Source organism: Eufriesea mexicana, unplaced genomic scaffold (assembly GCF_001483705.2).
Source record: "Eufriesea mexicana isolate 0111107269 unplaced genomic scaffold, ASM148370v2 scaffold422, whole genome shotgun sequence".
Taxonomy (NCBI): Eukaryota; Metazoa; Arthropoda; class Insecta; order Hymenoptera; family Apidae; genus Eufriesea; species Eufriesea mexicana.
In genome coordinates, this window is record NW_016908602.1 from 291,053 (window position 1) to 304,415 (window position 13,363).

A 13,363-nucleotide genomic window follows, 5' to 3' on the forward strand; every position below is an offset into this window, starting at 1 on the left:
GGGGGGCATAAAAATTTCGAATTTCAAAAATTCGGGGATATCTCTATAATAATACCTCTATGCGCCGATTTTGAAGTCGAATTTCGAACATTTTCAACGCGCGTAATAGTACTGCGATTCGTACAATGGGAAATACGAAATAGGTCATACGTTTTAAACAGACAGGTAGCTGGAATTTCTACATATTCCGAGGATAATGAACTAAATCTTATTCCAAGCCAATATAATGGTTCTCCGATCTCTCTACGGTTTAATTGTCACGAAAGAACAGGGAAAAAGGGAAGATTTTTACCTTGAAATGTAATGGTCCCTCGAGATGTGACGAGGTCTTCTGACCTGCCCATCGATCGTCGTTCTTTCGTCCTTTTGCGGTGTAAACCTAGGTAAACCGAGCATAAATCGTGAACCGATTCCTATTCGATATTAACCACTTGCGGTGCAAAGAAATTCATGGTTGCGCGTGCCAGAACAGTCGAGTGCAAATCACTTCGGGGCGCGTTCAGGCAGCGTTCGGGGGGTTCCAGAAGAGAATATAAAGACGCGTCAACTGATGATGCAGTGCGAGGAGAAACTGTGCCTCGGTAAAGAATTTCATTAACAATTGACGTGCCACGCACGTCATTTTTCTTTCTGCAACAATCGCCTGACGACGTGTGTAACACGTCGCTGGTGTTCCGGTACCAGAAGCATCTCGACGTGCGTGGCACGTCTTTCCACCGCAAGTGGTTAAAGGAGAAGAGAGGAGGAAATATTTCGAAGACTCACCTGACCAATTCCTCGGACGTGTCTCTGTCGCCCGCGGAATCGAGCAGGTCGGCAACTTTCGCGCTGTCTTCCTCGTCTTTCGCCAAGCCACCGATGCCCTGATCGATTTGAGACTGCGACTGTTGCGAAGGTGGCGGCGGGAGCGGTGGCGGGAGCGGCGGCGGGGGTGGTGGAGGCCTCTCGAAGAAGGATTCTTCCTCGTCCTGGCCGTTTTCCGGGGACGACGCCACCTCTGACCTCGACATATACGCAATTACGCTCGGTGGAAAGCTTCGTGACTCGGGTCTGGTTTGCGATCCCTCTCGGGGCCGTTGTCTCGTCAGGGACTGCAACAAAACGTCGATTATGTCAATAACAATCTCCGTCTCTTTCCTCCAATCATCCCCTGAACCATGCTTACGGACCAAATTTCTACGACCTCTTTCCCCCCTCCGGTCCTCGACGTCTGGGAATAAATTAATCGAAGGAAAGTAGCTCTCTACTTTTTCTTCGAGATAGAAGATCGGATATATATATATTTCGCCCGTTATCGTTTGAGGGATGAAATATTAAGATCGCGGCACGTTTTGACGACTGCCAGGGAAACGTAGCTCTTGCCTGTAGTGATCGTAAATACGATAATAAATTAAAGAGTCGAATTGCTCTCGACAAATCTTGCACCGCCGCGGCACCGACATTCTCGCGGTAAATCAAACATTTTACTCGACGTTAACCCTTATCTCGCTTCTCGGTAATAAATTCACGACAGACCCGACGCATTGCCGAAGCCATGACACGTGTGCGTAAGTGTCGTAGATTCGAAGGTTAGAAAACGAACACGGTGCTTCGCGTATTCGGTGAGATAGTAATTTTAATCAAGTATATGGAAAATAGGGGATACGATACGATTTATAGAGATACAATCTTAGACCGATGGCTGGAAAAAGATTCGGCTCCTCGCGTCCCTATTTTGAAGACGTTTTGAAACAAGAGTGACAATGCATATTGGGATTATGGATAAAAAGAAATAACTATCGTTTTTTACAATTATTGTAGGATATTTTTAGGCATCGTTAGGATACGATGGTACTTAGACTATCCTTAGATAGATAAATGGATGGTCCTTAGATAGAAGGTTTAGAGGTCGAGGTCGGGCCATATGAGGTAGCCTCGCGCAACCCCGGCTTTCCCCATTGTAAACCGAGGGTGACGCATCCGCGAGGGTGACCCTTTGGAAAGCCTAATCCGGAAGGAGAAGTCTCTTCTACCCCTTAACTTTACGTTGGGGGAGTTTTCTCCTTCTTTGGGGGAGGCCCTCACCTTTCTGATGGCCTTAAAAGGGCCCGTTCTGGAAGATAGAGTTTAGTTCGTCTGCAGTTGCTTTCAGTTGTCTTTGAGTTCGCTAGTTCGTTAATTCATCTTTAGTTGTCTTATAGTTTATCAATAGTTCGTGTTGAGAGTTAGAGTTGAGACCGAGTCAAATCCAGTCCAAAGTCTGCAGTGAATTTTAGAACCCGAAGTACTCTCCAGCGCAGTATAGACTGTGTGACTCTACACAACGTTGTCTTTCAACGATAAGTATCGCCTCTATGTTCCTCTTTATTCGCTCTATCCTCGCAGCGTCAACTCCCGAAACGGGCGCAGTAATACGCAAATATGGAATTAGCATGGATACTCTCTCTATCGTAGATAACGTTTTCCCGCATATTGTTGCTTTTACCGGTGTTTATTAATCGGCAGGTAACCCAGGCTCGATCCGCGAAATAGAAACACGCGATTCCGCGGCCATCCGTTAGAGCAGGGTGTATCTATGATGCCGTTACGGCGGCCGCTAATTTCGAGAAGCGTAACGTCATTCATTAATATTAAACCGATGGCTGCCGCGCGTCTGTTAACAATGCTACACACCGGCCAATTGATTGGAACCGGCGTAATGCTATTTTACGGCCGCCGATAACGACCTCGGGAATTATTTTATGCAATTAAGCGTGCAATTATTCATATCAGAAAACACAGCACACGCGCGTTCCGTTGCTGACATCGCGTCTCGCACGTTAATTCGCACAGCGACGAAGCGTAATACCCCGACACCTAATAGGTACACGCTGATTACGTTTCCTCGCGAAATCTCTCGCGCGAGAGCCACCGCCAGTTTGCATCCAGCCATTCCTCGATTCTAATTACCTCTCACGGAATATCTCCAGACGTTTTATCGAAGCTAACAACCTGCCGTGACGACGTGTCGTTTCTTTCCCTGCCCCGATCGACCGTGCCCTGTTTGCCACCCCTTTGCCACCGGCGGCTTTAGGCTCGCGCTTTAGCTGTCTGCACGTGCTTCAACCCCCTCACGCTCGTACGCCCCGCCAGTCGACGTTGATTTCGAGATGATGGATGTTTCAATCGCGGAAAGTCGACTTTGCTTCTGACTTTGCTTTCAATTTTGCTTTCGTCTTTGCTTTCGACTCTGCTTTCGTCTTTCCAAGCAGCACGGCGCGGAATTGGAGATTTTATTTGCACGTTCGGTTATACCGCGGATATCCTGCCTGTTACGCGTCACGGTAAGCAGTTTTACGAATACAGCGAGGTAATAAAGCGAAGGTTGCAGTTTAACGGTGGAGTAATAAATATGTAGCTACGCGAATCTGCAGTTAATATAATAATTTGCCGTTACAGGATATACCCCGACAAATTGTCCGGGACTACTGCTGTTACTTTCCACGCACGAGCGTCCTCTCGTTAATTTCATTCGCTTAACGAAATAACCACCGCGCGGAATTGGCCCGAAAAGTTTAAGCTGCCAGGTGCGAGCACTCTGGGAAACTGGGAAAATCAACGTTTCCGGGGTGAATCGAGATCACGGGGACGGCTGCACGACGATCAATCGGATATTCCAAGCAAATCGTTGGCCGTTTTTCTATCCGAGGCGGGTCGGGCGAGCATTCGCGACCATTTCTATAGCATTATGCAGATCTGTGTTTAATTACGTGATCGCGGAACAACGAACGCTTCTAGTGAATACTCATTAAGCGTGTCGCGCGTGGAGCAACGGTGATCGATATTAATGACGAATCAATGGTGTAATCCAATATCATCAGTTCGGCAGGCCGACCAACGGACCTCTGGTTATTAAGGTCCAGGAATTAATATGAATTACTGCCGAGCGAGCGACGTTATTCCAATTAAAATCCAGCCTGCCGCGACCTCAAAAATTAAATCCCCACGGACACGAAACACACTCGGTATAATTGATAGTCTTTTGTTCCTCTTTGCCTCTTCCGTTCTGTTTTTCACCCATTTTCCTTCTTTTTTCGTCCACCTAGTTGGTCGATAATAGCTACGAGGAACATAACCTCGTAGTTACGCTGTTGAATTAGAAGGAGCTGGGGAAAAATTAAAACGTGGCGAAATAAAACTCGTCGTATCGCAATAGGGTTTAAAGAATTTATTTTAGAAATACTTGAGGGTGCACATTCGACAGGGTACCTGTTTTCTCTCGATAACCGAACATTCGAATTTTTTGGGTTCTCTTTCACAGAGGGAAAAATTCTCCACTACATCTAGGCCTTTTCAGGCCACGCCATAAATTTCCTACGTCCATTTCCGTTGCAATAAAATACTAAATACCGTAGGATATCATTTCGAAAAGAAACCGCGAATCGGCCATTGCCAACGAAAACAAATTATAAATGGATCAAGTTATTTTGGGTAGCAAAATTAAGTTGCGTTAATTTAAGTTACGGGGATGTGAAACGTAGGTTAAGAAAAGCATAAAAGCAGAACCCTTGAGGACCAAAACAGAGTCCTTAGAAATTAATCGTGACCGGTACGAGCATGAGTCGCTCGGTGTTGGAAAGAGAGTTAAATTAGAGTGCGTTTCTGTGTGTTTTTGTTGCGTTATCTCGGTGTTCCTTTCCTGAGTTAAATTAGTTTTATGAGTTTTGCGTTCGTGTTATTCCAAAACCAGTTTTCGCCATCCTACAATACTGAAATAAATTCTACATCGTAGGCAATATCTGCACCCTAGTGGCGAGGGTGAGAATGATGGTCGCTACACGAGTATTCGAATTTTCGTTTAAATTATTTCTATATGTAGCGACCACTAGATCGGTGAATCCTCGACTTCCATAGATACAAGTTCCTATGTCCCCTAAGTTCCTATGTCCCCTAAGTTCCTATGTCCCCTAAGTTCCTATGTTCTCTAAGTTCCTATGTCTCCTAAGTTCCTATGTCCCCTAAGTTCCTATGTCCCCTAAGTTCCTATGTTCCCTAAGTTCCTATGTCCCCTAAGTTCCCATGCCATCTAAGGCAGGGCCTGCTAGATAGCCTTAGTGACGAGTCAACTAACAGACCCGGGACAAAACGCATCTCTTCCTTCTCCTTTCAACCCTTCTAGCACCACCTCCACATCGATGATACCCGCGACCAGCCAAAATTCGACAATCGTGAGAGAGGACCCTCCAAATATATATTATCAAGCACGCCAGAATTTGTATTCGCCTGTTTAAATTTTTCGCTTATTTAATTCCCATTTAATCCCTACATATCCTCCAACGTTTATCGTTAAATCGAACAAACACGGTCAAACGTGGAGACTGAAAGTAACAGTGGCAGTTAATTTACTTACGAAATATCAACTGACAACCACGAATCGGCTCGATAAAACCCACACGTTCGATCCGAAAATTGGTCTGCCTTCTCCAAACAAGACCAACGATAAAAGCGGAAGAACAATAGCCATGTTCTTGCCGAGTGAATTAGAAATTCAACATTAACAGACGACTGCTACGAGTCCAACTTCCCAATCAGGAACTCGTCCCTGTCGCGAAATCCGTGCTCGAGCGAGCACTGAACGCACCGTCGGAGTAATCAACAAACTTAAACGACAAACAAACACGGTAACGGGAACGAGCTAATACGAGAAGGATGGGACAGAAAAATAAAGGAAGGAGAGAGAGGGAGAGAGAGAGAAAGGGGGAAAAAACGAGGTGCACGAAAGAAGCCAGAATTTACGTAACGCCGACAAACAGAGGGAGAAAGAGAGACAGAGAGGAGGGTGGAATCTGGTGGAATGGAAAGGTTGTAAAATCGAATGGAATTTAATTTCGTGCCCGACATGCCGGAATTAACATTCTCCATGTTTATTGCACCGTATCGAGCCCATCTGATGGGATTTTATATTGTCGTGACCCCGACTGTCCCCGAGCTGTTAATTGCCCTATCGGTCGGTTCTTGCTCGCAATTAAGCAGTGCCGTATATCCAAGGGACACGCACCCCCGTGGAAAAAGGCCGAGCTTCGTTTATTAGCCTGTTTCGTTGGCTGAAATAAATATCGGAACAGCGAGGATTTTTTTACCCTCCGTTTTGCTAACCCTTTCACCCCTGGATTGGGGTGGCATTGCTCGGCCGCCATTGCAGTCTATGGGTATCGACGGAGGTTGTAATAATTCCTGGAAAGTTGTCGATGGACGTACTACCGTTCATCGTGTTCGTTATCCAAATTAAGTCGATATTTATATAGTTACGGCTCTGTACTCGGCCTAGTGTCAAGAGCGAACCGTAAATAGTTCCGGAAAATAGTAATTCAGCACCTTGCAGAATATTTCGGAATAGTAATCGAATAGTACTCGTAATAGAATATTCGGGCAACAATCGTGGCTGATCACTATAAAAAGGGACGTCTTCAATCCGAAGTTCAGTGAGTTGACAGTGTTGAACGTTGACAGCGTTTAGGGTTAATTTAATTCTACGTCACGTACATTAGCAATCTTTCGGCAATCCAGTGATCGAACTCATAGAAAAGGGGTTCTGAGTACGATCTGTAACAATATTTAACCCTCTGCACTCTGTTGTCGCCGCCGTGGCGATATTGTAAGATGGTCTTAACTCCGTTGTCACTGCTGTGGCACTAGAATTCCACTGGATTTATATCAAATATTGTCAAACAAAATTCCCAAAACACAGGGTTACCTATGTTTACTGATAGATATTATACCAGTATACCTTTGTCAGAAGAATTGATGAAAATGAAATGCTACTTGACAGGTGAACATTGTCCTACAAGAGCTAACAGGGAAGGTAAAATGACTCAGAGTTGCTGATAGGTCATGTTAACACTAAACGTACCGGTATTTTACACATACCTATTCTTACCATAAGAGGTCAAACGAAACGTTGATTTTTCTAAAAGAATTATTAATTTATTAAAGGAAATAATTCGCAATATAAACTTCGATTTCCAATAAAATAATCAAACATATTTGTATTTTTATAAATAAAATATTTTTCTCGGTAGAAAGCAAGCTAAGAGAAAAACGGAAAGAAATTAAACATAATTATAAATATTATAAAAACTTGCAGAAAATCAGATGAGCGAAAGAAGTAACAATAAATGTGCCTCTAATTATGAAAGTGGTCTGTCATCGACTTAACAGGATTTTATTATTTATTTCGTGTTGCATTCATTTATATTACGATAAAATCTATTTATTTCCTTCAAAACAGTAAAGAATTGAATCGTTAGATTGAGTTTGTAGCTTTATCGCAATTAATTTTATAATTCATGACGTATTTAAAGCCCGAAGCTTTTAATATTTCAGAATATAGGTGACTTAGACCGTTTTCATAATCACAGGCACAAACGTACAATTATAAAGTAAATTTCTAAACGGGTCATTTGACCCTGTTTGGTACATTTAGGGCTAAAAATTGCTGGTACTGCTAAGGATTAATTTTTATTACACAATCCTAGGATATCGCACGGTCTCGATGCAGCGCGATAATATACCGGGTGTACCGTTCGTCCATCGCGCGATATGGGCACCAACGTGGCTGAAATGTTTTTTTAAATACGTCATCGCGGTTTTATTGCTTCACTGGGTAATGATAGGATTCCGTACCGTAGTCGTACCTGCTCGTAATTACAACTCAACGTACGTTGCCATGGCGAAAGGGTTAAAGCACCGGTATCGAGGGATCAGACTCTCTGAAAAGGGGTCGTGCATTTTACATAAAAATATATTTCGATCGAACTGAGCCGTTATAATCTGAAAGTCAATCTGAAGGTTGTATGACATTTTGTTTGCAAAGTTGTCGAATAAATTCCGTCGCAGTAAGTCCTCTGGAATTTGTCGGGGATGAAACGATTGCATTGCGATGCAAATCCTTGTTTATGGAGATGTATTATTGCATCGCTTGAGTTGTAAATTCCGAGCTTCGGCTGGAATAGTGAACCGGTGCGTTTCCCTACGCCGATTTCATTACTTTTAACTGATGCCGCGATTCTTTATTGGACAATAAAGAATACGATGCGCGACGGAATACCTTCGCGATGATTTTGAAAGAAACTCGCGAGCGTAACGGGAAATTCCTGCCGTGAAAATATCCTTTCAGCATTATGATCGCTCAAAGTGCAAAGCGTCTGTCTGGCTCCCTGATTAATGATCAATTAACGAGCGTGTCTTTGCTCCCCTGTAATTATCCCGTATGACGCTTTCATCCTACGCCTTTCGCGGAACTCGTCAAATTACCGGCGTATTTAATTAATTCCCGCGAAATGGACAAACAAAACGGGACATAACAATCCCGTTGCACGTTCAACACCCGTGCCCCGGTATTACGAACACGAACACGGGAACAAGACGGAAAAATAAGAGGAACGTCGAAATGCCAGGGAACGAAGAAAGGAATTGTATTTACAGGGTTGAAAAGCGAATGTTTTTGCAGTTCGGTGTTAAACAAGCGGCCAGATAACAAATTGCGTTCCAAGGGAGAAGGAAATGGCCGGACACGCGGCAGGCATGCTTTTTAATAAATGTTAAACAAGCTTCTAAGCTGTAACACGGCTGCCTCTCGTCGATCGTTGCACCGACGCGTTACATTAACTTTTTCCCGTTCCGTGAAAAATTAATAGGGAACATTGTTCTCTTGAATCAGCAACTTTTTAAAAATTCCACCGGCTTTGGAGTTTTCTCTGCAAAACGCTCGAGCATCGTAAAATTTTCATAACGCGCAACCTTCGTGCTCCGCCATGCAAACGCGCCATATTTACTTAAGAGCAACTTATTCTCTTTCGCCCCTAGAAGAGAAAAACGAGACGACAGAGGGGGGCATGGAAAATTGCGAACGGGGATCCCGATATTTTGGAAAAATTCGAATTTAAATAAATTGTTAAATAAATGTTAAATAAAATTTTGGACAGTCGTAACACGTTTGGTATAGTCTTGGCGAACCGTAGAACTCGCAGCGATGGCGGTTTTTACAAATTTCGAAACGTTCTGTAAGCGGCCATAATACAGCACACAGCTAATTATTCATTTCGGAGTTTAATTACTCTATTGATCGTTCGACCGTGTTTGCTTTCAATTATACAATGCCGCTTCGGAAAGCGGTTGCACAGGGCGCAGTAGCTAGGTCTATTGTCGAGCTCTGTTTAATCTACGTGTTCCGCGTATATACATCAGAAAACATTTGTTTTATAACTACATATTGCGACACCGTATCGTCGATTCTCGTGCATCGTAATCGATAGTTGCCGCTTTGCCGAAAAATCGCCAGCCGATCGCGATCCCATTTTCCACCCCTTCATTTTGCGTTTTATTTTTCCCGCCCCTCCCGTCCCTGTATTTTTCCCCGGTTTGCTGGTCGATTTCGCGCACCGTGTAAACGAAAACGCAGCGCGAATCGACGCGATATCGAAAAAGAAAAATCACGCACCGCGGTTTGCACGGGTCGAGGGGGAAAATTAGCGCGCAATATGCCGCGGAAAAAGCGATTTCTGCTCTTCACTTGCGGTTAAATTAATTATATCGGAACAATGTAACGAAAACGCGCGGCGATATTCCAATTTTCGCTGCTCCCGCGCGAAATATAATACGTTATTATTTTAATTCCCAGGTATATGATTCGGGCTAACGAACTTATCGCGGAGCCGATTGTTGAACGGAATAATACGCGGAACGACGGCGAGTTAGCTGGTCGCTTTTGTACCGGTGCACCCTTTCATCCCCGTCTCGAGAGGACACGCGCATAAAACACGAGCAGTGGGTAATTTTATTTCCGGGACACGTCCTCTCCCTCGTCACGCCATGGCGATTTAACGACGGAACAAGTTTCGCGACGAGACTGCGAGCACGATCGGAAAATCGAAGAAACAATGGGGTTTCGGCCAACTACCGTCCACCCCCGCGATTACAGGCATTCTAAAGCATCCTTCCGGGATATTTACCGAATCTAATGGCGCGATGTGTCTTCCGGATCTTTGCGAGGTCTTGGTACCCGTGGCTCGATGCCGTCATTTTTTACTCGACGGAAAGTTTCGTCGAGAACGGGCAGAGAAATGAGAAACAGGATGGGCACTGTCGTGCACTTAACAGCGAAGTAACCTAAGTGGATCTAATGCGTCGATATGGTAGCCCACCGCTCGTCCATTTCCTTATTTTATTTCTATCGTTAACCAGGCGAAAAAGACACGACGTTTAAGTTACCAAGGAATTACCGTGATTCCCTTGTAATACAAATTTCCGTAATTACGAGAAAATTCGCAGTGGAAATGTTATTAATAATTTTCTTCCTCCGATGTTACATGGAAGACTCGGTTTCTATAAAAATCGTCACGCTCCTCTTGGACTTCTTTCTTATTCGTTTAATTTGAGAAAAGAAGTTACGTTTGCATTCGTATTTTACATAGACTATCCGCAAGATAGGTCAAACAGGGGTTAACCCTTTGACTGCCACGCGTTTATCTTATTGGCGGTCATGATTGACCATCGTGGCGCCTTCGACTATATTCAAAATACAGTAATAGTCAATTTTAATTCAATTTTTACAATTGTAAGTAGTGCGATCAATATGCGATCGATACAGGGATCCACTAAGTAACAGTACGGCTCTGCGCGTATGCGCAAGTGTGCAATTGGCTTGGCGTGGATTGTATTGCAATTTGCATGTTCTCGAGACATATACAGAGAATATTCAATGCTGTATCGTATTTTACGCCACCAAATATACTTAATTCATTTATACTCTTTACCCACCAAATCCATCTTATTAATAAATCCCAATAGTTACCAGTGACCAACATGGCGTCACAGGAGAAGCCGAAAATGGCCGGTTATATATGACCAACGGTGGTAGTCAAAGTGTTAATCATTTATCATAATAATTATACGAAACTCATCGTAGACGTCTATTAAGTAGCTTTAAAAATCGACGACCAGCTTTGGTAACGGGGAATTTCGAGCTAAACGAAATGCTAGGTATAAAAGCAAAGGCACAGTGGAGGGGGGAAAAAGCGATGCTTCCTTTCTGCGATTTTTTTTTATTTTCCAGAAGTTCGGAATAAAGTTGGCCCGAAGCAAACAGCGCGCGTCCTACTGCACCCAGCGGTGCCTTAAATTTATTTCTTAAGCCGGCATCCTTCACAACTTCCGCGGGAATAAATCTGCGGCATTCAGGCAATGGGGAATAGGTCGAAAAATTAGCGTGGCCTAAATATAACTGCGCTACCAGGAATTTATGACGGGACACGGCTTTTAGTTTCGTTCATTTCCTCGGAGACCACCGCGATTCGGTGATTCGTTTGTTGGTAAAAAGAAGAAGGAAATTATACATCTGCGTTTCCCGGGCGCAATGGCGTCGCGAGTGCCCGTCGCTAATTGACCAAATTTCATTCGTGACCGTTCACATGCCGCGCAAGTATCCCGGATACGTCATTATTATTATACGTTTCGAAACTAATGCGGCAATATCGATGCGGCTTAATTCCACCGTTTCTATGTTACGACTGAAAGATATTACTACATTTGTCATTTGTCACTGATGTCCATAAAGATGAATCGCTGTTCAAGCGCGCACTCAATGTGCGCAATTTAAAATGCAATAATAAATCGACACTGATGGAATACATAGCTTCGTTAGGAAAAGGAAATAATTCGCTATTAAATTTCTTGGACGAATTCAAATAGCCCTTATACGAAAAAATTTCCCATTTCTCTCAGTTCTTGTTGACAGATAAATAAAGACGAGTTTATCTGTAATTACAATGACAGAAGTATGTTCGTACTCCCACTAAAAAAGAGGAAACAAATTAAATTATTACCCCTTGCTCGACGATTTAAGATTCATCAGCGTGGTCCCAAAACGTCAACAGAACTGCCACGGGCCAGGCTCGTGATAATCAGTTTTGGCTCGGAAATCCGACCACGAGTCTCACACGTGGTTGTAGACCAAAGGGTTAATATTGGTCCTTTATTAAATAATTCTCTGAATTAAATTTCCATAGTGAAATTAAACATCTCTCATACGAAAAAATTCTTTGCAATTCCTATTTTCGGGCGGATAATAATTTTATACGTACATAAACTGGACAGGAGTTATTATTCCTATTTCAAGGCTGTTTTTCGCGAGCATATAGCAATAGTACATATAATACCGCGTTATTTACAGGATAATGCTATATCCGTCACATTATTCCGGCAATGGAGTCATTATTATTCAAATGTTATTAGAGCTATTGTTTAATGAGTTTATATCATAGCCCGCTGTTATGACAGTTTCAATGGATCGCGGGTACATCTCGTTGATAAAATTCGTAGCGTTATTATAACGTCGAAGGCAAACTCGTTTACCTCCGCGTCTATCGCTTTGCCAACTAGCATCCTGTTGGTCCGAATGACGGACAGGATAATCTACGTTCCAGTTCGACTCGTATAGCGTTCTGTCGCGAGTATTTCCACCACCAAGCCCGGCAGCCAATGCTGCGGTCATTTGTGTCTTCCTCCTCTTTCCACCTTTTATTTATTTGACGACAGAATCGCGGCGAAATTTATAGCTACCGAACGTAATCGACATCCGATGCAAAAGTTTCGCGATTTTTTTCGCTGATACGGAACCCTGGCTTTCAAACCCTTTGTGGTCTTCCCTAGGTTACCCTAGCGACAGATTCTTAACGATTGCCCTGTTCGAACTTGCAAATTTTTAATACCATCGCGTTCTAGTCGGGTAGAAAGCTGTTGGAAAGTGTAAATAATTTTTTACCACGAATATCTTATAGTTGAGGAAGCACAGAATTTCAGGAAATTTCGGAATTAAATTTTTAAGTCTGATGAATCGAGTCGAGCGCCTATGTCTTCAAATTCTTATATTATTTGTTTATTTTCTACTGTTATCTTGCATTGCTATGTTAATGAAGAATCGAAGGATTTTGGGGATTTTATTCTTATATTATTTGTTTATTTTTCACTGTGATCTTGCATTGCTATGTTAATGAAGAATCGAAGGATTTTAGGGATTTTCCTGCGCTGATCGTATTTTTGGTTAATTTAAATATTTATTCCTTAGTCTAAGATTTGAGTTCCCATAGCGTGTGGTATAATCGACGAGAAAGTTGGTCACACGTGGAGTCATCTTGTCTCAACATGTCTAAGAATAATATGCAATTGAGACAGAAAGAAGAAAATGAACCACGAGTCTGGCCCGTATTGTTTACGTTGGGCCCAATCTACAAATCACGGAGCAAAAGGGGTCAACAAATACTCAATCAAAGTCCCCAACAATTCTGAAGAAAATAGGAGGAGAATCGACGATGAGAAAATCTAGAAATATAATCCTATATATATAAAA

The 13,363-nt window shown here is 43.1% G+C and overlaps 1 protein-coding gene across 1 annotated transcript in view; it reads right to left on the reverse strand.

The window, feature by feature from the left end:
* The window catches only part of LOC108545460 (inactive rhomboid protein 1), a 180,843-nt gene that overhangs the window by 7,552 nt on the left and 159,928 nt on the right, over positions 1–13,363 (reverse strand). Inside the window, exons 5-6 of the mRNA XM_017897086.1 lie at positions 766–1,091; positions 293–379 (exon numbers count right to left, since the gene is read on the reverse strand). Coding sequence (XP_017752575.1) covers positions 293–379; positions 766–1,091 — 413 coding nt within the window. The remainder of the gene's footprint in view (positions 1–292; positions 380–765; positions 1,092–13,363) is intronic.